Below are 27,580 nucleotides of genomic sequence, written 5' to 3' on the forward strand. Positions count from 1 at the left end.
CTCCTGCCTTTCGTGTCATTCTCTCTCAATCACATTTATGGGCTACAATTCCTCCGACTCACCCTTTAGTCATCTGTGTGTGATCAGGAAGGGGTTCAGAGTCTGCAGGCTTCTCCTTTTAGGATTATAAAGAGGCCGCAGAAACTGAAAGGAGATCTCAGGCATGGTTGGCCCAAACCCAAAGTCATCAACTTTCCCATCCACTCCTTCCAGAACTATGCAAATCTACTGCAGAAATAAAAGGCATCAGTTTAGCAGACACTTCACAAGGAAATCATTTGACTTTATATGATTTTATTTTTCCCAGAATATCACGACACCTTTCCCTCGAGATGAACCTTAATGTGGTAAAATCATTTTTGACGAACCAGGCTGAAGGACTCTAACAGTGACCCCAATAACTTTTTGGATGAACTCCATAGGTTGTAAGAACTTGAAATCTTGGCCACCATGGGGACTCTGAAGTCTTTCTTCCTTAAAGTTTTGGGAGGAATAGTCCAGCGAATGGTTTTGGGTATAGTCTCCAGTGAGTCTGCCGGTATACAGGCATAAAAAAATGGCTGGCTTGGTTTTCCTTCAGAAAGGAAGTCGCTGTCCTCTGGAGGAGGTTCTGAGGCTGACTTATGTTCACCTGGGAAATAATCCGATCTTTCTGACTCAAAATCACGCTCTTTCTTCTTTCTTGTGCGTTTCTCTTTACTCTGTGTATAACTGTAGTCACATTCCCAAGGAATGTTGTTCTTTCTAAATGAATCGCATTTGGCCTTCTTTCTTTCTTTGCTTTCTGAATGCCTGCGAGGTTTGCCTTGGCTTTTTGCAAGATGTAATTTAATATTTGATTCCGTTAAGGGAACTAAGGAGTAATTTTTTCTGCTCTTAGTAGTCTGTGAAAGCTTCTCATCACTGAATGGAATGGAAGATGATATAGACAGATCTACAGTAGTTAAGGAACTGTTACACGAGTCACGAGATTGCATTTTGGAGGATGACCTATATTTCCTGCTTTTGTGGGAGTCACAAGAAGGTGGTGTCACAACTGAGGAATGTTTTCTACGGCCTCTAATATGATGGGAACCTGTATCTTCAGTGTAAAATGGTTTCAGATCAGTTTTGATTTTTTTCTTCCTGTAGAGATTTGCCAAAGGCATGCCTTTCTGTAATTCAAGTAGAATATTTTGTGATTCCTGACTTAAACAAGAGTTGGCTTCTAAAAACACATATTCTTCACTGTCATGTGCATCAAGAGCTGAGCATCCCCCCCAGGTTTCTGAACTCTCAGTATTTGTGTGACTATCAGTAGAATCTTCAAAATTCTGAATTGAATGGGAATCAACCAAATCATGAGCATTTTCCCAAGTCTTTGAATCAGCAGATTCACATGTATTTGTATCTTGAAACCATACGTGACATTGTTTGTCTTTCCCTGGAGGCACGTGAGATTTTAAATTTGAAAGAGCCGTAGTGTCTTCCTGCACTGTGCTGTGTTGATCAGGGTCAGAAGAACACACCTGCTGGGGCTCCAAGAATGTATTGATCAGTGATGAATTTTCACGGGGACTTTGCTTTTTGAAAGAGATATGTTGTTCTAACTGTCCGGTATCAATGGGAAGACCACCACTTTCTCCACTACTGTCCACTTTTTTACATATTGCAACTGTGTGTAACTTAAGAATATGTTTGGGAAGTGTGTTCGGCTTAGGGAACATACTTTTGACTGGAAGCCCCAGGAGAAAACGAGTGTATTTGTATCGTAAATCAAGATCTATTTGATGAAGAGATTTTTCCTCAAAAAGTAACAAAATTCTGTTTTCTCGTTTTGGTACTTTGACATCAGAATGAATACATGTTGATAAAAGTTTCCTTCTATCCTGAGCACTGGCCATTGTGTAAGATTCTCTTACAATTCTGGGAAAGGTTTTCATTTGAACCTCCAATGTTTTCCTAGAAAAGTGTATGAGAAGTTTGTCTTTTTCTTTTACTGGGTAGTTTTGGAGAATACAAGGCAATGGCATTTGTCCAGCAGAAATTAATGAAGGTGTTCTACTCTCTAGCGCATGTATTCTCTTTAGCTTTGTAATAATCTCCTCACTGCCACTCGAAACATTAACAGTCAGTGTTTTCACACAGCTGACAAGAGGTGAGTCTTTTTGGTATCTGTGTTTTAGGGTGAGTTTTACAGTATCAATCCCTCTGAGAGACAAAAAGCACGTTTTTCTATGTCTTTGACTGAGCCTCCAGCTGTTATGTTTCGAAATAGCCGGTTTTGGATAACAGCTGAGCCTTTGGAAGGATTGTTTCCTCATCTCTGGTGTCAAATTCAGATTTATTTCAGGTGCTTTTGACTCTAAATGATTCGTGAGCTTGTTTTTTCCTTCGCAAGTAAAACTTTCTACAATAGGCTTTGGCTGCACTTTGGAATGTGTTATTGTGGACGTTGTATCTGCACACCCTGCAGAAGGTGGCGCCTCCCAGCTACCAGGTTTATCGTCTTCCACTTTTTCTAGTATATCAGCATAAATTTTGTCTTGGACCATATTTTTCACCTGGGCTTCGAAGACATCTTTAATTGCTTCATAAAGAGGAAGTAAACTTTCTGCTCTTGGACTATCTGCCACTATTTCTATTTCATTACCTTTAACTTGGGATGCTTCGGGCTCAGTTCCTGGAGGAGTTTTCTGTTGCTGAAGCGTTTGTGTGGCTGTGACCTGTACAGGTTCACGCTGATCTCCATCCCCAGGTGGTGGGGCATGCTCTGCGGTACCAAACAGCTGAGTTTCACACGGTGGTTCTTCTACCCCCAGCGGGGGAATATTCGTACTGAGGGTACTTTTCATGTGGGTTTCCACATTTTCGTTTGGATCTTCAGGCATGAATGGACAATCTGTAGGTGTTTGAATGGATTTTGGTGCCTTTTCTTGCTCGATCGTAAGCAAGTCAGGCTCTTTTACAATGCTTGAGATGTCATGGCCTGGAACAACCCTTTCTTTTGTTTGTGGAGTTAAACTTTGATTTGCTTCACTGCTGAGGTTTGCTTCTGACTTGGCACTAGGAAGCTTGTTCATTTGTTGCTCATCCACCACGAAGGGCTGAGAATCCTGAGGAACTGCGCTTGTAGAATTCTGGTCGCCTTCTTTTACAGTGCTTGAGCTGTCCCTCTTGACAGCTGTACTAGCGTTTGGTGATTTATGCGGAAATTTTGAAAGACAAGTTCTCTTTGCTCTTTCTAAGTTTGTCTCAGGTTCTACTGTTTCTCTAGTCTGAGATGGACTCATCATGGAAATAGAAAGACTTCTGATAAAAATTCCTGAGGCTTCTTCTCGCCACAAAGATATTTTCTTTGATCTGTTAAAGTTATACTCCAATTTCTTTCTGTTGCTTGGAGTACCACGTCCTGTGTTGCCTAGAATCTGTAGAACAGGATGCTTTGGGATTTTCATACTTGAATATTTGGGGCTCAATTCTCTTTTCACATCTGCTATTGTTAATCTGCCTTTCTGACCTCCAAAATTGGAAGAAACTGGAATATAGGCATAAAATGAATCCAGCATATGTTTTTGAAACATATTTTGTAGCTGAATGCTTTGTTTTGTGCAAGACACTTCTCGTTCCTTTTTATGTTTTTGTTTCCTTGGGTCGTGGTTTGCCATATGAGTGACGACCTGAGCCTTGATTTGTGGTTCCTCTGCCTTTAGAGATGCCATGCTCAGGTTTACTGTGTTGCTTGTGTCCATTTTTATTTTCTCCTCCTCCAGATTGACGGTGGTGCGTTTGTGCATTTCTATTTTGTCCTCTTCCAGGTGGACGGCTATATTTGTGTCTATTTTTAATATCCCTTCTTTCATGTCTAATTTTTTTTGCTCCAGATTTATAGTTGTGCTTGTGGCAGTTTCATTTTTTTCCTCCAGATCACCAAACTGAGGTGGAAAGTTCCAGAAGGAAGAAAGAGACTTCTGAAGCGACTCTGGGTTGCGCTCCTTTTGTTCTGGAACAAACAATGCCTGACTTTTTTGCCCTTTTAGGGCATCAAACTCTGTAATATCCATGTGCATTCTTGGTAGTACTTGTGCTCCAGGGTAGACTGTAGTTTGCTTATGCACATCTATTTCTAGCGGTGTCCTCTGCTTTCCATTTTGAAGTGGAATCTTCAGAGAAAGGCTAGAATCCACCCTGGTCTGCCGCCCACTCCCAGACCGCAGCACCATTTGCTTTTCCGTGACAATTTCTTGTTCTATATTCGGGGGGGCATTTGACTCTGTGATACTCATTTTCTCAACTGATTCCTTTGCCAGCACTTTGGGAGGGGACGTTTCGCTTATTTTTTCATTATTTTGTCCATCTTCCTCTGGTTTATCAAATTTACATGAATCTGCAGATCCTGGAGACGCCTTTGATAAAGTCTCTTGTTGGTGGGCATCTTGCTCTGAAGCAGAAAATCCTTCTGAACTGACAGGGGTGCCACGCGTGGCACACATTTCCTTGGATATTTTCCTCGGCAGTGAAACTAAGTCCTGAGGACTTATTCTATGGCTCAGGCTATTCATTATTTCCGTTTCATTCTTCAGACTTTCAATGTTAGTTAGATCTATCGCGGGGAAGGAAAGAAACGTAGTAAAATGTGCTGTTCTGTATTTTTCTCGCTGAGCCTCTTGCCCTGTGAAGAAATATTCCAGCCTTTTCCCACCTCTTATGGTACCAAGTCCTGTAAAATAGAGGCCCTCATGCTGTGAATTTAACTCACTCAGATCTCCTTCAGATTTGACTCGTGGAGGCTCCCTCCTTTGCTGGATGCTGATCATGAAGTTGGAGGTCCACTGTCGCTTGGCCTCTTCTCCTGGAACCGAGTGTTCAGCGTTCTTAACCAGTTCACTGTCGCCACTAACTGACTCTCTGATTGCTGTTTCCTGGGTGTCTGATGATTCTTGGAGATTTTGCTGTGGATAAGAGGATCCCGTGATTCCTGGCATATCTTTGTCCATTTTGCTCCCTGAATCTAGATAAAGAGGTGCTGACGGGATAGAAAGGAAAGTCCTTGTCAGAACCACACCTGGTTCATCTTTACCTTTGTGTAAACGCCTCCCTGGCTCTTTAATAACATTCAACACAAATTCCTTTGTACCAAGGACATGTGAAATTGGGGAAAGTCTTCCCTCTTTGTGATGCATCCTGATCCGCATGTCTACTTTTTTCATGTCATACTTTTTTTCTTTCTCTGACGTGTGTTGTTTTCCAGTTCCTTTTGAATCTGCTCTCTTCTCTGCATCTGATAATGCTGAAAGCATCAGTGGAAGCAGGGAAGGTCTTTTAATTCCAAGTCTTTCTTCATCTACTTGTGTGCCTTTATCCAGTTTCAGCTTAATTAGAGGTCTGGAAACATACATTTTTCTTAACAGAGAGGATCTTTTAATTCCAAGCCCTCCTTCATCTACCTGTGTGCCTTTATCCAATTTCAGCTTAATTTGAGGTCTGGAAACAAGTATTTCTGATGATTCTTGGAGATTTTGCTGTGGATAAGAGGATCCCGTGATTCCTGGCATATCTTTGTCCATTTTGCTCCCTGAATCTAGATAAAGAGGTGCTGACGGGATAGAAAGGAAAGTCCTTGTCAGAACCACACCTGGTTCATCTTTACCTTTGTGTACACGCCTCCCTGGCTCTTTAATAACATTCAACACAAATTCCTTTGTACCAAGGACATGTGAAATTGGGGAAAGTCTTCCCTCTTTGTGATGCATCCTGATCCGCATGTCTACTTTTTTCATGTCATACTTTTTTTCTTTCTCTGACGTGTGTTGTTTTCCAGTTCCTTTTGAATCTGCTCTCTTCTCTGCATCTGATAATGCTGAAAGCATCAGTGGAAGCAGGGAAGGTCTTTTAATTCCAAGTCTTTCTTCATCTACTTGTGTGCCTTTATCCAGTTTCAGCTTAATTAGAGGTCTGGAAACATACATTTTTCTTAACAGAGAGGATCTTTTAATTCCAAGCCCTCCTTCATCTACCTGTGTGCCTTTATCCAATTTCAGCTTAATTCGAGGTCTGGAAACAAGTATTTTTCTTTGCAAAGAGGATCTTTTCATTCCAGGCCCTTCTTCATCTACTTGTGTACCTTGATCCGATTTCAGCTCAGTAGGAGGTATGGAAACATACATTTTTCTTAGCATCATACTGGGCGGGTTACCTTGACCTTCCTGTTTCTTTGGCTCTATCCCTCTGATGTTCAGATGCAATTCTGTCCTATGGAGCACATATGAAGGAGGTATTCTCTTGGACTTCAAAGTTATCTCTGTGGTGTGTGTTGGACCCCTTGTATCTACCGTTCTTTCCCTGACCCTCTCTTCTTTCTCAGGCATAGGTTGTTCCTCGTTTTGAACGTCTTTCGCGATATCACCACTAATTGACTGTGTACGCACTATTTCCCCTGCATTTGATATTCTCGGCAAAACAGACCTTTCAAGTGCTAGCATTTCATCATCTACTTGTACTTCTTTATCCAAGCTGAGGGCAGGGAGAGATGGTAACCAAGTAGAAGATGTGGTGGGAACCATACCCGGTTCAGCTTTAGTTTCTTGCATCTCCTTTTCTTGATGTTTGGGGAACACGAGGTTTCCTCTTTCTGCTCCATCCTCTCCCTTGTTCTGGGACATATGTTGTTCTTCCTTTCGTGGACTGACCGCAGTATCACTAGCAATTGGCTCTACATGTACCACTTCCTCGGAACCTGGTGACTTCTGGAAGTTTACTGGGGGAAAAGAGGATCTTGGTAATATCGGCACGCTCTCTTCCTTGATGCTGGTATTTTCATGAGGGTGAAGGTGGGCAGGCCTAGAAATACAAGTCTCAGGCAGCGTTAGGTCACCTGGCTCCCGTTTAGCTCCCTGAACCTCTCCCTCTTGCTCTTTAGTTTTCCACTGAAGCTCACTTGGATTGCATGTAAGCAAAACAAGCGATTCCTTTGCTTTCAAACCCGTATTATTGGGGTCCACGATAATATTCATATGCACACTTTCCTGTCTGTCCTCCTCCTCTTTCTGTAGCATGTGCTCTCTTATCTCTCTTACATCTTTTGCAAGTTCTCCATCAGTTGTTTCAGCATATTCTATTTTCATTGTGTGTGCTGATTCCTTGGACTGTGATTGTGGGAGAGGCAGTTTTGTAATTCTTATCACATACCCCTCTCCTTCCACTGCATCGGATTTAAGACATGGTAGAGTAAGTAAAGAAGTACAAATGTTCTTCAGGTTTGTAACTAGTTCAGTGTCGTTTCTCTGTACCCTTCGCCCTTGCTCTTTAATTTTCCACCACGGTTTTTTGGTGTCAAGTAGATGTGAAAGCGGTGGCTCCTCTGCCTTCTGATCCAGAGAGAGAGAGACTGGGAGCACTCTGTCTTCAGTATCTGTTTTGAGTCTGTCTTCCTCTTTCAACATAAGTGACCTCGTATCTGCTTTTTGGCTTGGAATGAATGGATCATAAATCTTCAGTGGTGGAAAACAGGACTGTGTTATTCCTTCTGCGCCTTCCTCCTGGTTTGTGCTGGGGCCCCGCTGCAGGTCAGATAGAGAAGGTAAGGAAGCCCGCGTTTCCCTCAGAACCACCTCCTCCCCTCGCTCCTTGACATCCGGAGGCAGCCTGTCTCCACTGAGTAGATGGGTAAGTGCGGACGAGTGGGCTTCTAAAGTTGTTACTTGGGGGGATCGTCTGTCTCTCCCGCCTTTTGTTGTGACTCTGTCCTTTGCCTCTTTACATGGCGCGTGTCTGTTAGCTTTTATTATGACATTACATGAGCTGATACCCTGACTGGGATCTGCGTATCTGACTCCCCCTGCACCTGATGACTCAGGGAGCTGTAACTGGGAAGGAGCGGATCCTGCGTCTACTTTGGTTCCTGCATCCAGTCTATGGTGAGATGGATAAGGCGAGGAAGGAGGAGCTTTTGCTGGAGCCACGTGCGGGTCCCCGCTTCTTCCCTGCTCCTGTTCCACTCTCTTCTTAGTGCTCGACTGTGGTTCCTTTCTCCTACTCCGGGCACCGGGCTCAGCAACACCGAATACGTGAGGAGGCGATGCTGTCCCTGCCTTGACGTCTGTGCCGTTGGGGCGCGTGGTCAGGGCTGCTGCTGGCACTCCGGCCTTTTCTTTCGGTGGTGGATGCAGTCTTCCTCCTTTTCTCTGGCTGTCAGCTGACTTTGTAGGTGCCGTCTGCACTGAAGACAATGAGTCTTGGAGCTCGAGAGGTGACACGTAATTCCTTATTATTCCTGGTTCACCTTTCTCTTCTTTTATTGTGTCAAACTTCAGATGAGCTGAAGAAGTGACAAAAGGACAAATTTTGCTCAGAAGCACAACTGTGTGCTTGCTACCGTCCTGCCCCCTTCTCACTTGCTCTTTAATGTTGACTTGCAGTTTCTTCGCTCTGAGTACATGGAAAAGGGGTGATTTATTTGCCTTCAAAGCTAAGCCTTTGGGATGCATTAGGTCTCTCTCAAAAATATTTGCTTCATTCTCTTCTCTCTGTGCCGTGTATTTTGTTCTCTTTGAATCTCTTGAGATACCATTTACAGGTGACATCGTATATTTTAACCTCTTTGTGTCTGATGATTCCTTGGGCCATGAGGATGGAAGGCAGGGTCTCACTACTCCTTGGCTCCCTTCCTTGCCTTCTGCAACTCTGTTTAATTTAAATTGAGGTAAACAAGGTCCTGCCAGAACGTCATCTCGTTCACTTGTTCTGTCCTGTACGTGTCCCAGGTTTCCCCTTATGTTTGTCTGCATGTCTCTAATTTGGGGGCCACACCCCCCGGGGGAACTGGGAAAATGTGGAAGTGGTAGTAATATCTTTGCCTTGGGAGTGCTGCCTTTGCGGTATATTTTATATTTCATGTTTGCTATTTCCCCTCCGTCCTCCCCTCTCTGGGGCTTGTACTCTTGTACCGTTTTCACATCATCTGAGACATCATCTCCAGTTGAAGGAGCAGGTAGGGATGTACAGGTCAAAACCACACCTGGTCCACCTTTAATTCTCTGTGTATTTTTCTTTTGCTCTTTGATGTCCAACTGGATTTCCTGTGAAATTGGTGATTTATTTTTCTTCAAAGGTACGACTTTCGCCATTTTTACTCTCTCTTCTTCTTCCGTATCACCACAGGTAGACTCTTTATATGCTATTTTCCCTGTATCTGATGAGTCCTGGAGCTCTGGTTGTGGAAAGGGGGATCTTGTTTTTCTTAGCACGACTGCTTCTTGTTTCCCTCCTGTGTCCACCTCAGAGTAAGGTGGAGAAGACACAGAGAGGCGCGGTCTTCTCTGAATCCCAACTTGTTCACCCGAATCTTCCTGCATCTTTTCCTCTTTTTCTTTGATGTTCAAGGGCAACTCCTGTGCAGTCGGAGACTGATTCGCCTTCAAAGCTATTCTTTTGTGAAGCCTTATTTCTTCTTTCATTTCCACTTTATCTTCGGTTTTCTGTGGCAAATATTTTGCTCTTTTTATGCTGCTTAAAATGTCACCCATTGGCTCCTCACATGTTATCATTGCATCTGATAATTCCTGGAGGGTCAGTGATGGAAAGCAGAGCCCTGTTACTCCTCGCATGTGTGCCTCTTCTTTTAATCCAGGACCCCATTCTAGGCGGGATGAAGAAGGAATGGAAACATGGGGCTTGTTCAGAACTACATCTAGACCACTTGTATCTCCCTGCATCATTTCCTCTTGTTCTTTGTTGTTCCACTGTGGTTCTTGTCCACGCGGTGTAAGCTTAAAAAGCTTTTTCTTTCTTCTAAAAGTGGCACATTTGCGGTGCACCATATCCTTCATATACACAGTATCTTCTCCACCTTCCTTCTTTTTCTGTGGCAAATGTTGTTTTGATTCTATTATATCATTTAAACTATCCCTACTAATTGACTCTGGAAATGATGTTTTTCTGATATTTGAGGATGCCTGGAACTTCAGTGGCGGAAGGCAGCTCCTTGGTATTCCTGACTTACCTTTTCCTACTTTTATTCTTGAATTCAAATTAGGATGTGACAGAGATGGTAAGGAAATCAGCACGTCTGTCAGTTTCACACCTGACTTACCTTTACCTGTTTGCACCTTGCTCTCTACTTTTACAGTGTTCAGCGGCACTGGCCATTCCTCTCCCTCGTGTGTGTGTGACAGTGATGATTTCTTTGCCTTCAAAATAACGTTGGGATCCATTATCCGTTTCATATTGACTCTTTTTATTCTATCCTTCTTTTTCTGAGATATATGGTGTTTTATTCCCTTTACGACATTTGAGATAATCTCATCAATTATCTTTTTATTCAATTTGAGGTAAGGTGAAAAAGGGATGAACTCATACGTATTTGTCACAACCAAATCAGGTCTGACCTTTTTATGTTTCATATTTACCATCTTCTCTTTTAGTTCCCACTGCAGTTCTGGTCTGTTGCCTGGGGTTCTGTAGTTCGCAGTATTAAACGTATCTGAAGAGACTGATTTCTTAAACATCAAAGTTCTTTCGGGGCATATTACGCCTTTCTTAAGTCCTTGTTTTATGTCACTCTTCTGTCTTTCACTCTCAGGCAAAAGAGGCAAATGGACAGAAAGAGAATGTAAAAACAATCCAGGTAGGCACACCTCTTTTTGTACCTTTTTTTGATATGCTTTGCATAATTGTGCCTTCTCTCTTCGCTTGGAGCTACCATGTGATACTGAATCAATTACCTGTGCCCCGTCTGATGCTTTCTTTCCTTTTGGAAATGAGACATCCTGATATTTTATATTTTCACTGAATGATTCTGAAGGCAGCATTGTATTTTGTCTTTTTGTTTGCCTTGGAGGAATCAAGGGCACAGCCCATTCCAGGCCATACTCACTTCCAGGGTTCAGATGAGCTTTAGAAATCAAGTCTGATCCTTTTGTCCTGCTCGACGTGTTGCCTGCTTCTGATAATGCTTCCTTGGCCGGAGGCACTAACTGCGGCAGGAACCAGGGATCATTCTGAGGGTAGGACCTATGCTCCAGAAAATTCTGAGAGGGAACCAACAGGTGCTGCTGTGTTTGTTCCGCACTGGGTAAGTGTTGTCTCTTTTCACTTGTTTGAGTATATCCAACAGTAACATCCATTCCTTTTAATGCTCCCTTAGCCTGCGGAGTTGAATGTTCACAGTGCATCATATTGGTGTCATCCAGTTTTACTCGCTGCACTGAGGTACTAATGTGCAGTCGACCTGCTGGCGAGTGAGACGCAGGCTTTAGAAGAGCCTCGTTCGTACGTTTTTGTTGCTGTAATCCCTTTCCTGTAATTAGCAAACCAGCTCCTTCTGCACTTGGGGTGCCATGCATAGTGCTAGCTACTTCTTCCGAAGCTTGCTTTTTACATGGCATCTTACTTTGAAATACATCTCTCAAAGAGGGAGAAGCAAGATTTGGGCAAATATGTTGTATATATTCTGGTTGCTTTTCTTCTTTTCCTGAAAAAAGCAAGCCAATTCCTTCTGTATCTGAAGCGTGGTACTTTGCACTCTCTGCCTCCTTTAATGCTTTCTTTACCCTTGGCAATTTAACCTGGAGTCTATCCACCAAAGAATGAGAAGCAGATGGTGGTAGAGCCTTGCATGTACTTTCTTGTCGATGCTCTTTTCTTCCTCCGGTATGCAAATCAGTTCCTGCCGAGCCTGGAGTTGGAGCCACTGGAAAATATGTTTTGTTTGATGCTTTCTCTACCATTGGGCTCAAAACTGTTGAACTCATTCCTTTGGCTGAGATTTCTTTCTTTAGCTTTTCAGTGTGGAGTTGATGCAATATGCAAGAAGACATGGATTCCAGAATATTTTCTTTACTTTGTTTAGAACTATTTTGTTGCTCTGCCTTCTGTGTTTTGGAAAAGTTGATTTTCTGTCCGTTTGATTCTAATAGAATATCAGTTCCCTCTGATTTCTCTTTTCTCCATGGATTTACAGTCAAATCTACAGGGATGCTAACATGCTCTTTCCCTGTTGCATTGGCTGCCTCTTTTACCTGAAGAGGTTCCCCACTGGGGCAAGATACAGAATCCAGGATGCTTGCAGAAATGCAGTCTGGTTTCATCTCTCCTTTCTGCACTGCAGACATATTTTGCTGGACCTCTCCATGTGTACAAAGAAATTTATATCGTTTTGAACCTTGTAAGATAGCAGTTTCTTTTACTCCTTCTCTTCCAAATAGATGTGAAGCATGTCTTCTGTCAAGGTACGCATCTTCCTCAGCGACCTTTCCTGTGTTTTCTGAATGAGGAGTTTCCACAGTGGGGTAGGCGACAGGTTCCAGATGTGTCACTGAAATACTTCCTCGTTCCCGCCGTTCTTGCTCCTTGTGTGTCTTCTGTGGAGAAGCAGCCAACTCCGTCAGAAACAAAACATGTCCTTTTGGACTTAAGGAGATGTCCATTTTCCCTGATACCTCTCTCCCCTGTGGAGCTGAAGCTGAACGTCGGACCACATCTGCGTCACCTTCCTTTACTCTCCGTTCAGTGAGGAGTTCATGCTTTGTATGTGGTCTAATTCTTGAGATGTCAGACGCAGTGCGACTGAGTTCCCTCTTTTGTGAAGGGAGATCGCGGTAAACGTCTCTTTTCAAATTGACTGTGAACTTGACACAGTCGGGCTCCTTCTTCACCTGCTGGCTAATCACCAGCTGGTACCTACGTTGTGGGGGAAGGTCTAGTAAAGCAGCTCGGTAGTTCTCCCCTTGCTCTCTAATGTACTGTTTCAGGGTTTTGATATTTCTTGACGTAGCACTCTTAACAAGGGACTGTGTTTGTCTTCTGTTTGGTGATTTCTCCAGCTTCAGCTGCGGAGGAATGTGTATCAATTTTTGTGGCCTGCCTTTCTCCCTTCTTACTTCCATAAACTCTTTCATTTGAGATGGAATAGATCCAGAGTCACAGAGAGTATTGAGAACTAACTCTGCCTCGGCTCTGCCTTGCTGGAACCTCTTCTTCTGTTTCTCGATGTTAAATCTCATCTCCTTTTTCTCCAACTCTGCCTTTTCCTCTGTGATATGACCATTCAGATTTCTGTGAGGTGTTCTGTTGTTAAACAGATTATCCCTTACTGTTGTATTGAATGAGAGCTTATCGATCACTAGCTTGGATGGTGAAATGTTAGCTTCCTCCGTGGCATGAAATAATGTCTGTCTCACGCTCCTGTTCCATTGCCTCTCGTTTGTCTTGTGCTTAAATCTGTGCCTTTTCTTTCTATGGTTTCCTGTAAGACACCTTGCGGTATTCAGCAACTGTGAAACGAGTAGTCTCTTTGCCTCCAAAGTTACATGCTTGGGACTCGCTGTACTTTTCTTTTCTACAAACTCTAATGCGTAACTCTGGCTTTGGGGTTCAGGCGAATAAAGGCTGGAGAAATCTAAAGGCTTTAAGATGGTTCTTACTAAGTCACTTTGATTCCATGTCTTTTTCTGAGAAATAGGACTATCCCATTTCTTCCTAGGATTTCCATTCCAGAGACCACATTGTATGGAGCCAGTCTCTGATTTCCTAGCTTCTGGAAATGGAGTCTTTAGACCTACCATGTATTTTATTCTCTCTTGAGCATGAAGACTTTTCTTCAGTGTTTGTACTTGAATAAAATTCATGACATTCCTAGAAACAGGCTCCAAAATAGATTCTCTAACATGTTTTTCTTGCCTCATATTTTGCACTGCGCAAGACGAACTCCAAGTGCTTCTGCCTTCTGAACTATTCAGTTTAGATTCTGATTTGCAGGAGCCAAGATTTTTCAGATGGTAGGAAGTGAAATGGAAGTGTTGGCTCCAGTGTGGAACTGAGTCTGCTAACACTTCTGGGATGTCTTTCTCTGCCTTTGCACGCTGCACAGTCATCTTCACTGCGTTGCTGGACTGGTTTTGTGTATCAGTCAGATTGGCCTCCCATGCCTCTCGGTCACACGGTGATTTCTCTGGCTCTGGAGGGGTGCGGGTGTGTATTTGAACTCTTGGTTGATCTGCCTCTGGTTTTGGTGTGCCATCCATTTCAATATCTAGTTTGTTATATGTTGAAACCGGTGTGGGAGATGAAAATGCATCAGCTGTACTTTGATGTTGTTGCATGTTGTTTATCACAGATTTTAAATTGCATTCCTGTTCGTTTCTACTGTATAGATTACCGTGCTCAGTGGTATTAAGCACCTGTGAACAAAGAGGTTTCGTTGCCTTCACGGTTACACATTTGGGACCCAAAAGATCTTTCCTTTCCAGATATTTTAATGCCCTTTTATGCCTTTTAGACTCAGCTAAGACAGACAGCATGGATATTATTAGCGAATCTCTTTGCAACTCTTTGTGTTTCTTGGCAACACGACCACCTGCTTTCCTTTTGGCGCTTTTATCACATGGATCTCCAAGCACTGACATTCCTGACTTGGGAGGTGGGATATTTTGATCGGCTGTGTATTTTATTCCTTTTTGAGTTTTTATGTCTCCCTCTTCTCCTTCACACGGTAGGGAAACTGCACTGGAAACATCTGGCTTCTTTGTGGGGCTCCCAGCAGATGGACTACAATACTCTGCCTCCCCAGTGAAAAGACCATCAAATCTTGCTCGCCTGCTTTTCCGACATGCTGTCTTCTCACTCAGTCTATGGAGTATGTCTTTTTGTGGTGGGACAGTCTTTGTCAGCTTCTCAGTTGGAAATGGAATTATCAGAGGAGAACAGAGAGACTCCAATATATTTTCTGAAGCCAGTATTTTTTGCTGCCCATCTTGCTCTGTGATAAGCATAATTTGATCTTTTCTACTTCCTGTCCTATTCAGGGGTCGAAGACCTGCTTCGAATAAAACTTCGTTGCCCTCTTTTTCTTTTTCCTGCTGCCATCTTGATTCTGGTGTGTCGCTTGAGGTGCTCCGTTTATTAGAGGAATATTTACACAGTCTTTTCCCTTCCTCTTGCTTTAGCTGTAAAAACGTGCTTTTTTCCCTAAATGGGCCTTTCTCTGCTTTCAGTTTTTCATGTGTTTTGATGGCAGGTGAAACAGGTGTAAGTGAAAACAAGGCATTCATAAATATATTTGACATACTTTGAGGTATTTCTTTGGCCACATCATCCAAGGTGTGGACCTGTTCCTTTCCACGGCTCAGGGCACCAGACCTAGTGATGTTAATTGTCTTTAAAACCGGTGCCATCTGTGCTTTCTCAGTCCCAGACTCAGGGATTTGTGCTGCGTTTCTCCACCCTTTGATTTTAGATGAAGCTGGCCGGGAGCAACCAAAAGACTGTAGGCTTCTCACTTGTGAACCCGTCTGTAACCTCATCTTTCCCTCTGGCACAGAACTAGCAAGTTCCTTCCGAGGGCCTCTTCCAGATGGAAAGCCACTCTGTGCTATAACAATTAAAGATTCACTGATTGATTTCTCTGTCACTGGGGATGAAATCTTTAAACTCCCTGTATCTTTTAAGCCTCTCTGGGTTTTTGTTCTTTTTGGTAGCTTCTGAAATGGCAGTAAATTCAAAACAGAGCAGGAAACAGAATGCGACACATTTTGCATGAAACGCGCATGTTGCTGCAGCTCCTGAGCTATGGTAAGTGACTCTGGGGTTATTTTCCTTGCTGAATTCTTCCGTTCTAGGTCTGATTTCACAAAGTGAGGCTCCTCCTTTTTATGAGCATGAACAGTGAAGTGTTGAGAATTCCGTGGGGCTGCTTCTCCGCCGTAGTCTTTGACTTCCTCCCCGACCTTTGCAGCCCAGACCCTCTTCTCCCTGGAATGGGCCCCCCAGGCTCCCTCTCCGCCTGGTGACTGCCCTCGCTCTTGCAGCTCATGACTGAATTTCCTCTTCCATGGCCTCCCCGTCTCTATTTTTATTCTATTATGCTCTTCCACGTCAAGTGAAACAGGCATGGAGGAGGAAATGGCATTGAGGATGACATCTGCCACAGACTGACCCTGTCTTGTCATGGTTTTGAAGTTGCATTCCCATTGCCTCCTGTGGCTTGGGGCACCACCTTTGCTGGAGTTAAAGGTCTGGGAAATTGGTGCCTTCTTTGCCTTCAAAGTGACACATTTGGGACTCATTTTATTTCTCTTGCCTGTAAGTTTTACGTTGTTTTGCTTTCTTTTCGACACAGCTGAAACAAGTGTGGATATATCCAAAAACTCCAGAGTTGTTGCTGGTAATTCTTGGGCTAGTCCTTCCTTTTCCTCTGCGGTGAGGTTTTCCAGGATCCCAGAGTATTTTATGTGAATTAAAAGGTCAATAATCTGTGATTTCAGAGTTGTTGGATGTAGGATTTTTAGACCACCATTCCGCGGGATATTAAATACCTGTGAAATTGGTGCCTTCCTTGCCTTCATAGTAACACATCTGGGATGCATTTTACTTTTTAAGGCTCTACGTGGAAACGTCTTTCTCTGCCTCTTAGATTCAGGTGCAATGGGTGTGGAGATATCCAAAGACTCCAGGACAGCTGCTTGCAAAGCTTTGTGGGACTCTGCCTTCTCCTCTTTAACCTGGTTGCGCAGGTCCCTGCCGTGGCTCCCGTCACTTGGGAGACCACATTTCACCGTATCAGTTAAAACTTGACCAACGAGTGGTTCCTTTGACTTGAGAAGAGGAAGGTTTGAGTCCACTGTACTCAGGGCGCCACTTTGCGTCTGGTGACTTCTCTTTGGCTCCTCTACCTGCGCCGGATCTGTAGGTGGCATTTGCGGTGCGAGGTCTTGTTCTGTAACAAACAGAATTTTCCCACTTCCCTTATTTTCTGGTTTGTGAAGGTTAAGCTCCTTCCTCTGGCCTGAGCAGAATACGAAATGTTGGCTGTGCTGTGGAAGTACTTTTAGGAACATCTCTTGTTCACTTTCTTCTTCCTCTTCATCGTGAAAATTGGTTTCTTCGGTGTCATCTAGAGTCAGAGTCCCTTCTTGTGGTGCTGTCTCTTGCTTTACTTGTTTGGAAAAGAGTCTTTTCTCTCCTAACATGTCTTTTTCTCTTTCTCTCTTGCGATACCTGTTAACGTCAGGTATAATGGTCATGAGGGAGTACATGTCACCTGCCGTTTTTTTACCTTGATCCACCTCCTTCATTTTGGTTGTCAAGTTACGTCCCAGTGCTTTTCTATGGTTTGGGCTCGCCCTACCCTTGATATTGAACATGTATGAAATGGATGGTTTCTTTGCTTTAAAAATTTCACATTTGGGATTCACTAGGGTTTTCACACGTGAAGACTGTTTGAAGTTTCTCTTGCTTTTGGATACAGGTATAGCAGCCACCCAGAAATCTAAAGCTGCTGTCTGTTTCTTTTCAATTCCACCTGCTTGTTCCTTTTGATGGTTTGCATCAGATGGGACACCACATTCCCTTGCAGAGAACATTCTTTCATCAGTCTTTGCTTCTCCTGACTTGGGAGGTGAAACCCTGGTAGAACTTCCTAGCTTTCCAAATTGAAATTGACCCAACGTAGGGCCTGAAGTAGAACTCAAAATAGTCTGTGCAAAGCGCATTTGTGGTGGTCCCTGAACACTTACACTTCCTGGTTGTTTCAGCTCCTCATCCGACTTGACAAGGTCACGGTCCCTCTCCTGATATATATTGAATACGAAGCCTTGGCTATTCCCTGGGGCTGGGAAATCTTTGTGTTCCCCTGCTTCCTCCTTCCCATCTTTCACACTATTAGATAAACTACTCACATCGACAGAATCTGGGCAACATACTTCTCTTCCATTTGGGGATTTCTCTTGTGTTAGCTGTATATGACTAAGTCTTGTTACCCTTTGCATATCTGTCTCCATATTTAATCTGATACTCTTTTTGGTGTTGGGCAAAATAGGCACCTTGAAGTAAATGAAATCCAAAAATGCACCTGCTATATTTTTATTTTGCTGTGGATTTTTCATCTTTGTTTTAAGACTGTATTGCAGTTCCTTGTTCTGCCTGCTGTTAAGCATATGCAAAATTGATGGCTTTTCTTCCCTCATAGTTCTATATCTACGACTCACTGTTTTTGGCTTCCTTGCTAATTTTAATGTGTTCTTTCTATTAGATTTAGAAACAAAGTGTTCAACAGAATCAGAAGACTGCAGGAATGTCACTTGCAAATTTTCTGGTAACTCTGAATTTTTTTCCACAAAATAAGAATCTAGTTCCCTTTTAGGGTTTCCACCAGATGGCAAGTCACACTCTGTTGTAGTGTTCAAAGGTTTGTCAACTGATGACTTTCCTGTCTCGGGAGGCAGAATCGCCGGACCCGTAGGGAATGTTATGTCATCTTCTGGTTTGTTGGTCTTCTGGGGTCCCTTGGTTTCTCTAGAACTCATCTGGAGGTCAGTCTGCAAAGCAGTTCGTGTAAAGCATGTTTGATGCTGCATATCTTGCTCATTAATGGGCAGCTTCTGGGTTAAACAGTCCAGTGCTGGGTCTGGTTCGGCAAGATGGGTCTTCTTCCCCTGATGTGCGTGGATCCAGAGGTGCTGGGTATGCTGTGGAGCTGTTATTAGCAAACATTTTTGCTCTTCTTCCTCTCCATCTTCCACTTTTTCTCCTCTGTCATGGAAGGTATGACTCTTAAGAAAGAAATCAACATACTGTGGTCTCCCTTCATGTGCCAGTTCCTGGAAGTTCACCTGAGCATGACAGAAGCTGTTTGTTTCTCCTTGTAACCCGCTACGCACAGGAGAGTAAAGGGTATTTAGAAATTCATATACCAGTCCATTAGCTTGGTTGATCTTTTCAAACTTGGCCTTAAAGTCAGATTCTAGCTTCCTTCTATGACTTGTGATACTACATATTTTTGAAATTGAGGGCTTCAGTGCCTTCATACGTACAGACTTGGGCTTCACTGTACATTCTATATGTGAGAATCTTACTCCATTTTTCTTCACTTTAGAATGAGACAAAGCAGGCATGTGGCAATTAAAAGTCTCTGGGGAAACTGCTGGCAAATCTTTGGGCAATGCTGACCTTGTTCCTGCAAAAAAGTAACCCCTTTCTCTTGTATCATTGCCATCATCTGGGACATCACTTCCTCCTGTCTGGTTTAAAGGGTCTCCCGTTGGTGAGTTTTCTGATGCTGGAGGAGGCGTCTCAGAATCTGCAGTGTATCTTAAATCAGTTTGTGTTGGTAGGCTTTTCTCCACATTCTCAGCATGAAATGGATCTGTTATGGTGGAATAAATAGGCTCCATCATGATTTCTGCAAAGGTGACTGGTTGATGCATTTCCTTCTTTGTTTTAAGCTCTTTCTCTGGATAAGCATCCAGTCTGAGGCCCCAGCTATCCTGAAGGACTGCTTCCGGTGACACTTCTTTATCCCTTCTCACTTCATCTTGCAAGTTAGCATCTTCCTTTGTGTTTCCAGAGTCTTTTCCTTTATTAATGGTATCTGAACATGTTTCTTCTCTTTCAACTTCTGATTTCTCTTGTTTTAGCTGGGTATGACTGAGATTCTCTGCATTTAATCTGCTGTACGTTCTCATATGAGGCAAAATAGACGCGTGAAGGTAAATGGCGCTCAGAAGCTTATCTGCCACAGTTTTATCTTGCAGTATTTGTTTAATTATGATTTTAAAATCACCTCTCGGTCTTCTTGGATGACGTATTGGTGGCTTCTTTACTTGTATAATTACACGTTTGGGACTGAGTGCACCTTTCATCCCTGATAATTTTTTTCTGATTTTCTGCCTTTTAAAATATGATGAAGGCAGCACATGCATATTATAAGATGCCAGGGCAACTTCAGATAAAACTCTTCTGAAGTCTTCTTTTTCTTCTGCCATCTGATGACCTGGTGTCTTTCTGGGGCTTCCACCAAATGGGACGCCACATTCTGTGGTTTCAGTTAAAACTTCGCCAGCTGGTGAGCTCTCTGATGCAGTAAGAGGACATACTGGATCAGCAGTCTCCCTGCCGGGAGGTCTGTCTGTGCTCTGCTTCACCTTCTCAGCTTGAAGTGGGTCCATGGTGGGGCATGGACTAGTCCCCAAAATCATTTCTGGGGAAAGAGTTTGTGACTGTGCCTCTCGCTCTTTATTTTGAGTTGTTCTGCTTTCTGAACTGCTCTGTCCTGCTTCAAATTTGACATCCTTGGCCTTCCGCTCTAGTTGTAGGCTGAACCTGAAACCTTCTGGCAGCTGTGGAACTGCTTCTTGTAAAGCCTGTTGCTCTTCCTCTCTATCATGGTCTTGTGGCTTTTTAAACACACGTCTCACAACAATGAATTTTGCATTCCACAGTTTCTTGTCATCTGGTAATTTGTCTTGCTTTACCACTGAAGGACTAAGTCTCATTCTTGATGTATCTGTCTTGGTTTTGAATCTGCTTTGCATTTCCATGGGCAGTGGTTCAGAGATGGTGGTGTGAGTAGTGTTGTGAAACACATCAGATATTCTTTGATCTTGCATATTTTTTGTGTTGCTTCCAGGGGTGCATTTCAGGTCCTCACTTTCACGCAGGTCACCATCTTCTGTAACTCTAAGTATTAATGGTTTCTTTTCCTTCTCAGTTACGTCTTCTATACTCTTTTGAATTTTTGCACCTGCTAATTGTTCACTGCTTTTATGCTTTCTGGTTCCTAGTGAAATGAGCAAGTTGACATCTGAAGACTCCAGAACAATTTCAAGAAAATCTTTTTGTCTTTGTGCATTTCCCTTTGGAGAGCTCCTTTGCATTTCTGAGGTACTAGCTGGTAACTTCTCTTCACTTGAAAGTGGAAATTGTGCATTCTCTGCACTTTTTAGGTCCTCCCATGTTTTTGTTTTTCTGTCCAATTCCATTTTGGGAGCGAAAACAAATTTCTGCAAAGGTTCTGATATAGCTTCTTCTAAAGGTGTCTCATGCTTTGCAATATTTGGGTCAGATGTTTTTTCACTGCCTGGGACACAAAACTCTGCAATATCCATTTCCTTTGCTTGTATAATTGGGTCTTTAAGAGACCCTTTATTCCTCCAGTTTGTTTCTATTAATGATGCTTTTTGTTGATAAGTATCGTCCCTGAAAGACTGTTCTAGCTGAGGTGGAATTTTGGGTGAAATGCTTTTTAGTCCAGTATTGTTTCTGCCATGCTGCTGCCCATTTTTAGGGCTGCTTGAGGTTTCTCTTTTCTCAAGAGACCCTGTGTTGTTGACCTTCTCTGCATATCCTGACTTATTTTGCTTCAGCAGAAAATGTCCACACCCTGTTAAACCTGGCATGAACTTCACTAGTTTTTTCCTGGAATACTTCCTAATATAAGGAAGAACAAGCTTGAAAACATAAATAAGATGCAAGGCTGTACCTGCTTTACCTTTTCTGTGATGAAATTCTTTCTTCTGAGTGTCATGCTTGTGTCTTAACTTGCAACGTTCTGGAGTGTGACCTACTGTGATTTGAAGTACCCGTGACCGTGGTGTTTTCTTTGACCTTTGAGGTGGAACTTTGAGACTAAATTTACTTTTACTGTGTAATATTTTTCTTCTGTTTTTCTGCCTGTTCGTGGTAGGTGAAAGAGGCACTGAGCCGTATGCAGGACACTGGTTTACTTTTGAGGAAGCAGTTTGTTTCTGGCCCTTCGTCTTTGCCCTCTTTAGTTGTGTTAACCCTTTAGCAACTGAATCTGGGCTTAGAGTTAAAACTAGAAATCTGGCATTCTTAAAAATAGCATTTTGCCCTTGGATTGCATATTCATTCTTATTTGGATCTTCAAACCAGATAGGATATTGGGCCTCATCTAAGGGTTTTTTATCAGACTCTAGGCCCTTGATTGAATCTTGAGTCTCAACAGGATACGGGACTTTGACCAAATGTTGGCTCCTGTCCGTATCTTGGGCCTGGAAGGAGTCTTGTGTGCTGCTGGAAGGTGGTTTCCTCATCAAATCTTGAGGCAGAGCAAAGTATTTGGCCTCGATCTCCGGCTGGCTGCTCACAGATTCCTGGTTGTTAACAAATTGTCGGGCTTGACTAGTAAATTGGGCTTCAAAAAAACCTTGATCCTGAACAGCCTTTTGTCCTGGAAAAGAATCTTGTGTTTGGGCAGAAATGTCCACTCTAACAGACTGCTGATTCTGAATCAAGGGCTCTTGAGATCTTGGGTACACACAGGTAGATTTACTGTCTAATGTAGCTCTGGATTTTAAAGGAATTTGGTTTCTCACATTTTCTTCTAGAAGTCTGACTTGGTCTCTAGAAAGAAGTAAGTGGGCAGAAGGACACGGAACCATGTCTAGATCTTCACTTTCTATGATGATTCTAGAAGTTCTTGAAAAATTGAAGTCCGAAGAGAACATTACATTTTCATTTTTGTTGTTTTTCATTATGGAAAATAATTTCTTTGATGAAAGCTGTATTGTTTCCTGTTCATTTTTAGGACACCCTCTGTGCCTTAGAAAAACTTCCTTTTCTTCTGAATGGAACAGTGACAGAAACGAGCTAGTCCCACTTGAAGATGGCATGTGACTTTCACTAAAGTGACTTACTTGATATTTACTTTCACTGGTACTTGCTCGTATTGTTTCATCTGCTGGTGAAACACTGCCTTCAAAGTTACCTTCATTCTCTTCAGATGCAAGTGATGAAGTGATTGTTCTTTCTGAAAAGTCATCAGCTCTGAAATATAAGAAGACAGTGTGTAAACGAGTTGTCACTTAGGACATATTTCATACAAGAACTCTCGTCCAGATTTAAGGAAACCCAATATAGTATATGAAAACACAGCTCAACACAGACAGCAACTGGAAAGTCATTATACATATTACAAAACAATTCATTACCTAGTTCCATTCATTTAATAAATCAATCCACTGACAAAGTGAAGCAAATTATTTTTATATCTAGGAGAATGAGGAGTTCTTCCTCAAAAAGCTGTCCAAAAGTCTATTTTGACAGTCAAAGTTGCAGGTTAAGATTATATTCTTTCACAAGGAATACCAGTTTGTTTCTGTTCTTTGCACGAAAGTTTTGACAAGAATAAAAATATTCTTACAGAAATTTAGGAGGCACAACAGAAGAATGTCCCATACCATTAACGATAGCTTTCTATAAATAAGTCCAGGTTATTTTAACAGCTGTTTGTTTTTGATCAAGAGAAAAGCCTATACTTTAGGGCAGTGCTTCTCAGCATAATTTGGGGCTGAAGTCATGATCATGGAAGTGGACTCTTCAACATTCTTTCTCTCTCAAACGATCAGGCTCAGTCTAACAATGCTCAGACCAACAGCCTCAGCACCACTTGAATTATTAGAAGTACAGACTCTCAGGCCCTGCCCTAGACCTACTGAATCAGACACACTGAGGCTGGGGCCCAGGAATCTGAGTTTTAACAAGCCCACCAGGTGATTCTGATGCACGTAAGCTTTGTTTTGTGGAAAGGCAGCCTAAAACCATAAACTGAAACTCATATAAATTCTGGTAATTTAGGTCAGATAATTCTGGTAGCTGTTTGTTCAGGGAACACAGACTATCTTGTACTTTACTGGAAGATTGACGCTACTTTTAAATAACGCTTTATCATAAACAAATTCATGAAGTAACTTATAGAATCATCACAATAATCATTTTTTCTAAAAGTTTACTTATACAGCAAAATCTCATTAATTTGGATTCTGCTAATTAGAATTTAGAGTATTTTAGACTAAACTGTTGATTACCTTTTTTCATGGATAACACAAAATTATTGAGTGTGAATATTTAAAATATGTTAAATGCCTTTCAAGTTCCATCAACTGTTAGTGTATTTATTAACATCTAATATACAGGCTGTATACACATCTTTATTACCTATGTGACAGGTTAATTTTATGCATCAACTTGACTGGCTGAGAAATGCCCAGATAACTGGTAAAACACTATTTCTAGGTACCTGTGAGGATGATCCAAGAAGAGATTAGCATTTGAGTCAGCAGAATGAGTAAAGAAGATATGCCCTCACCAGTGTGAGTGGGCATGATCCAATCCATTGTGGGCCTATTCAGCACAAAAAGGCAGAGAAACAGCAAATTCTCCCTCTTTTCTTGAGCTGGACGTCCATCTTCTCGTGCCCTCAGACATCAGAACTCCTGGTTCTTATGCCTTTGGACTCTGACACTGGTACCAGCACTGGAAACCCCACCCTCACCCAGGACTTCTGCCTTGGACTCAATTATACCACTTGCTTTCTTGGTTCTCCAGCTTGCAGAGGACAGATAATGGGACACCCTAGCCTCCATAACCAGGCGAGTCAATTCCTATCATTTCCTTTTCTTTCCTTTTTTTCTTTCCTTTCTTTCTTTCTTTCCTTTTCTTTCTTTCCTTTGTTTCTTCCTTTCTTTCCTCCTTTCTTTCCTTTTCTTTCTTTCCTTTTCTTTCTTTCCTTTTCTTTCTTTCTTTCTTTCTTTCTTTCTTTCTTTCTTTCTTTCTTTCTTTCTTTCTTTCTTTCTTTCTATCTATCTATCTATCTATCTTCCATTAGTTCTGTTTCTCTGGAGAACCCTGACTAATACCACCCTGGTTTAAGTGAATTTTATCTCTTGCTTGGATCACTCTCGATAGCCTGCCACCGGCTTAGACCCTTGATCCAATAAAGTCTACTCTCAAAACAGCTGGCAGAAAAATCCTTTAGAAACGTAAGACAAAATGTATCATTCTCCTGTGCAAAACTCTACAGTGATCCCCTATTGTTACTCAGAGTAAAAGCCACTGTCCTTAACATGACCTGCAAGGCCCAACCAGGACCTGGTCACGTGTTCTCTAACCTCATCCCTATTTGTCAGCCCCTTGCGCACCCTGCATCACCACACTGGCCTTCTCACTGTTCCTCAAACATGAGGCACACTCTCCCGGAGGACTTTTGCTCTAGTTGTTCCTCTGTCTGGAATACTCTTCCACCTATCTGTTTGGTTAACTCCCCCATCCCTTCAAGGCTTTGGTTAAATCCCACCATATATATTGCAACCTAGCTCTCCTCATCTACTTCTGGGATCCTGGTTCCTCTTATCCTAGTGTATCTTTTGTTTTACCATAAAACTTACCACCTTGTGACGTATGATTTATTTATCATATCATTGTTTATCAGATTCCCCTCTGACTAAAATGTAAGGAAGTATTGTCTATTTTGTTCATCAGTGTCTCTCAAGAGCCTCCAGCAATGCCTGGCATGTGGTAGGCCCTCAGGAATACCTGCCGAGTGACTATCTTCACCTCTAGTGTCTGCCTGCTAACCCTTGACACGCTGTCCCATTCGTACGACCCAACTCTTTCTTCAAGTTAAATGAGGGGGGAAATACAAACCACTCGTAAGTGTGGCTGACTTTAACGAAACGTTGGAGGCAGATGTAGAAGGAAGTTAATTATAGCAATACAGACAACTCCCACTTAACTATTAGGCATGTCTCTCCATTTTTAAAATGTCCTTTGGTCTCTTCCCCATCAGACGATCTCAAATGGCCTTTGAAAATGTAAAAAGAACTCCCCACACTCCTTGGGAAAGACTGACAATTCTATACCCATGGCAACAAGTAAGTACCAGAAGTTGTTGTAAATCAATTAAATCAATCAATGGCATATAGTCATAGTATAATCCTATAGTCACAGTAACAGAGAAACACCAAACCTCCTTTTCCTTTTAAACAATTTTATCTATCAATGATAACCTGCTTCAGGAAATAGGGTTCTGAAACCAACCAGTCAGTGACAGCCTTAATCTTTGAAAATCAGGTAATAGACGACAGACTTTCCCAGGAACACATTTCTAAGGCTGAAGTCAATCCCGAAAGCCCATGGATGTAAGATCAGCACCTTGCTTTGCTCACTGAGACTATGCCTGGCCAGCGTGGTTCTCCCTGACTGCAGATGCTGAGTGGTGGTCTCATCCTTTGACGTCCTTTATGACATTCAGTCCTGAGCCTCACACCATTTTGCCTCCTTCCCCCTTCTCTCTGCCCACCCCTCCACATTTCTCTTCTCTCCTATCTCATTAGCAAGACATAACCCACTCAGTCTCTGATGCAATGCAACCTTAACCATTTTTATGCTTGAGCTTCTACTAATATTCAAGCCCTTTTATATCAAAATTATAACAGGGTATAGAAAGTCCTCCATGATCTGACTCCTGCCTGTTCCTTCACATTCATCTCCCACTTCTCCCTGACCCATCCTTAGCATTCCAGCAACTCTGAAATAGTCACAGTGCCTCTGCTCATGTCCTGTAATGCCTGTCTCATCCTTCTAATTCACTGTCTTTTTCTGATTAATTTTCACTTATCCTTCAAAATTCAGCTCCAGTATAACTTTCTTCATGAAGCCATCCCCAACACCCCCATACTAGCTTCGGTATCTCCTAAATTCTCATCTTATCTCTATCACTGTTACCGTACTGCAAGCCATCATCCTTTATGTCTGTGTCTCCTCCACAAGAATTTAAGCTTCTTGAAAACAGAAACTGTCTTATTATTCGTATCCCAGTATCCAACACAATGTCCATTGTATAATGATATCTAATGATTGCTGAATGGATTTTGATGAAAACAATTAAAATACTGATAGCAACAAGAGTAGGGAGGTCAGTATTTAATCTGAAGCACTCACATGTCCTTAGGATGTTGATGAATTCTGACTGCATAAACTCCTTTCACATCACTCGTGCAGCACAAGCACCTAGCTCAGGGTTTGCTTGGTTCACAGCAGGTGCTAAATGAATATGTTTTCACTGAATTATCAGAACTGGTGATTATTTGTATGTATTGGAGAGAGAGGACTGGACTAGGGAAGAAAGCCACCTAACCTCTCTTAGCTTTATTTTCCTCATTTATGAAAACAGCAATGATACTACCTACCTGGAAGGATAATTTCAATAATATATTAACAAACAGTAACACATTTTGGAACGAGCAACCACTTAAAATCAAAGTTAGATTGAATTATGATGTTGAACGCTATAGTCCTCTATACAGATGGAAAAGCCCTTTTCTGTACTTCAGATGTAAATGTAATTTTGAATAGAAAAAACCAACCTGTTTCATCTAAGTTCAAAATATATCACTTACTTTTCTTCTGAAGATGAATGCATCGACCAATTATCTAGAGATAAATGGGAATAAAAAAATGTCAGAGCACCAATGGGAGAAGCTCAGGCTGAACAAGTTTTATGTTAACATATGAAATTGTAGGACATTTACCAGGTTTCATGCTTTTCAGGCAGCTGTCTTCTTTCTATTTCAAAGGAGACAATAAAATGTTAGAGGAATAATACAAGTATCAAAGTTTCACAATTTTATTAGTTATTCTTACATATTATTTTGAAAAATGGGGGAAAAGGAAATCTACCATTTGTTCTTACCTCCTGGGCATCTGAATGGTCTTTTTCTGGAAGTGCAGGCTTCTTTTGAAAGGATGTACAAATCTTTATGAGCACGATCTCAAAAATAATTACGAGGAAAATTATAAAGAAGATTGCCATCCAGTCATTTTGAGAAGTCCAGGTCTCTAGAAGTTCCCATAATGTCAAAAGTATATCGTCTTCCAATTCACCCTGTACCACTTTTTTAAAGAAATAAAATTGCTTTGACATTTTTATGTAACATGCAACATAGATTGATATCTCATTCCGAAGTCCTTGATTATGAATGCCCCAAAACACAAAAAGGTGATATGCCCATCTCATCAACACTCTGCC

General features: G+C 42.1%; 1 protein-coding gene across 1 annotated transcript; it reads right to left on the reverse strand.

The window, feature by feature from the left end:
* Positions 1–274: 274 nt before the first annotated feature.
* Positions 275–27,580, reverse strand: CCDC168 (coiled-coil domain containing 168). Its single transcript, XM_072976634.1, has 4 exons — positions 27,245–27,580; positions 27,084–27,117; positions 26,952–26,985; positions 275–22,539 (listed from the first exon to the last, which is right to left on the reverse strand). The coding sequence occupies exons 1-4, from the start codon at positions 27,566–27,568 to the stop codon at positions 354–356; spliced, it is 22,578 nt and encodes a 7,525-aa protein (XP_072832735.1). The 5' UTR covers positions 27,569–27,580; the 3' UTR covers positions 275–353.

Source organism: Vicugna pacos, chromosome 14 (assembly GCF_048564905.1).
Source record: "Vicugna pacos chromosome 14, VicPac4, whole genome shotgun sequence".
Taxonomy (NCBI): domain Eukaryota; kingdom Metazoa; phylum Chordata; class Mammalia; order Artiodactyla; family Camelidae; genus Vicugna; species Vicugna pacos.

Excerpts from the sequence above, each read along its gene's own strand:
- CCDC168 (XM_072976634.1), bottom strand. The coding sequence starts at position 27,568 with ATGAGATGGGCATATCACCTTTTTGTGTTTTGGGGCATTCATAATCAA. Across the intron at positions 27,118-27,244 it reads ACCATTCAGATGCCCAGGAG|AAAGAAGACAGCTGCCTGAA; the intron begins GTAAGAACAAAT and ends CCTTTGAAATAG. Across the intron at positions 22,540-26,951 it reads CATTCATCTTCAGAAGAAAA|AGCTGATGACTTTTCAGAAA; the intron begins GTAAGTGATATA and ends CTTATATTTCAG.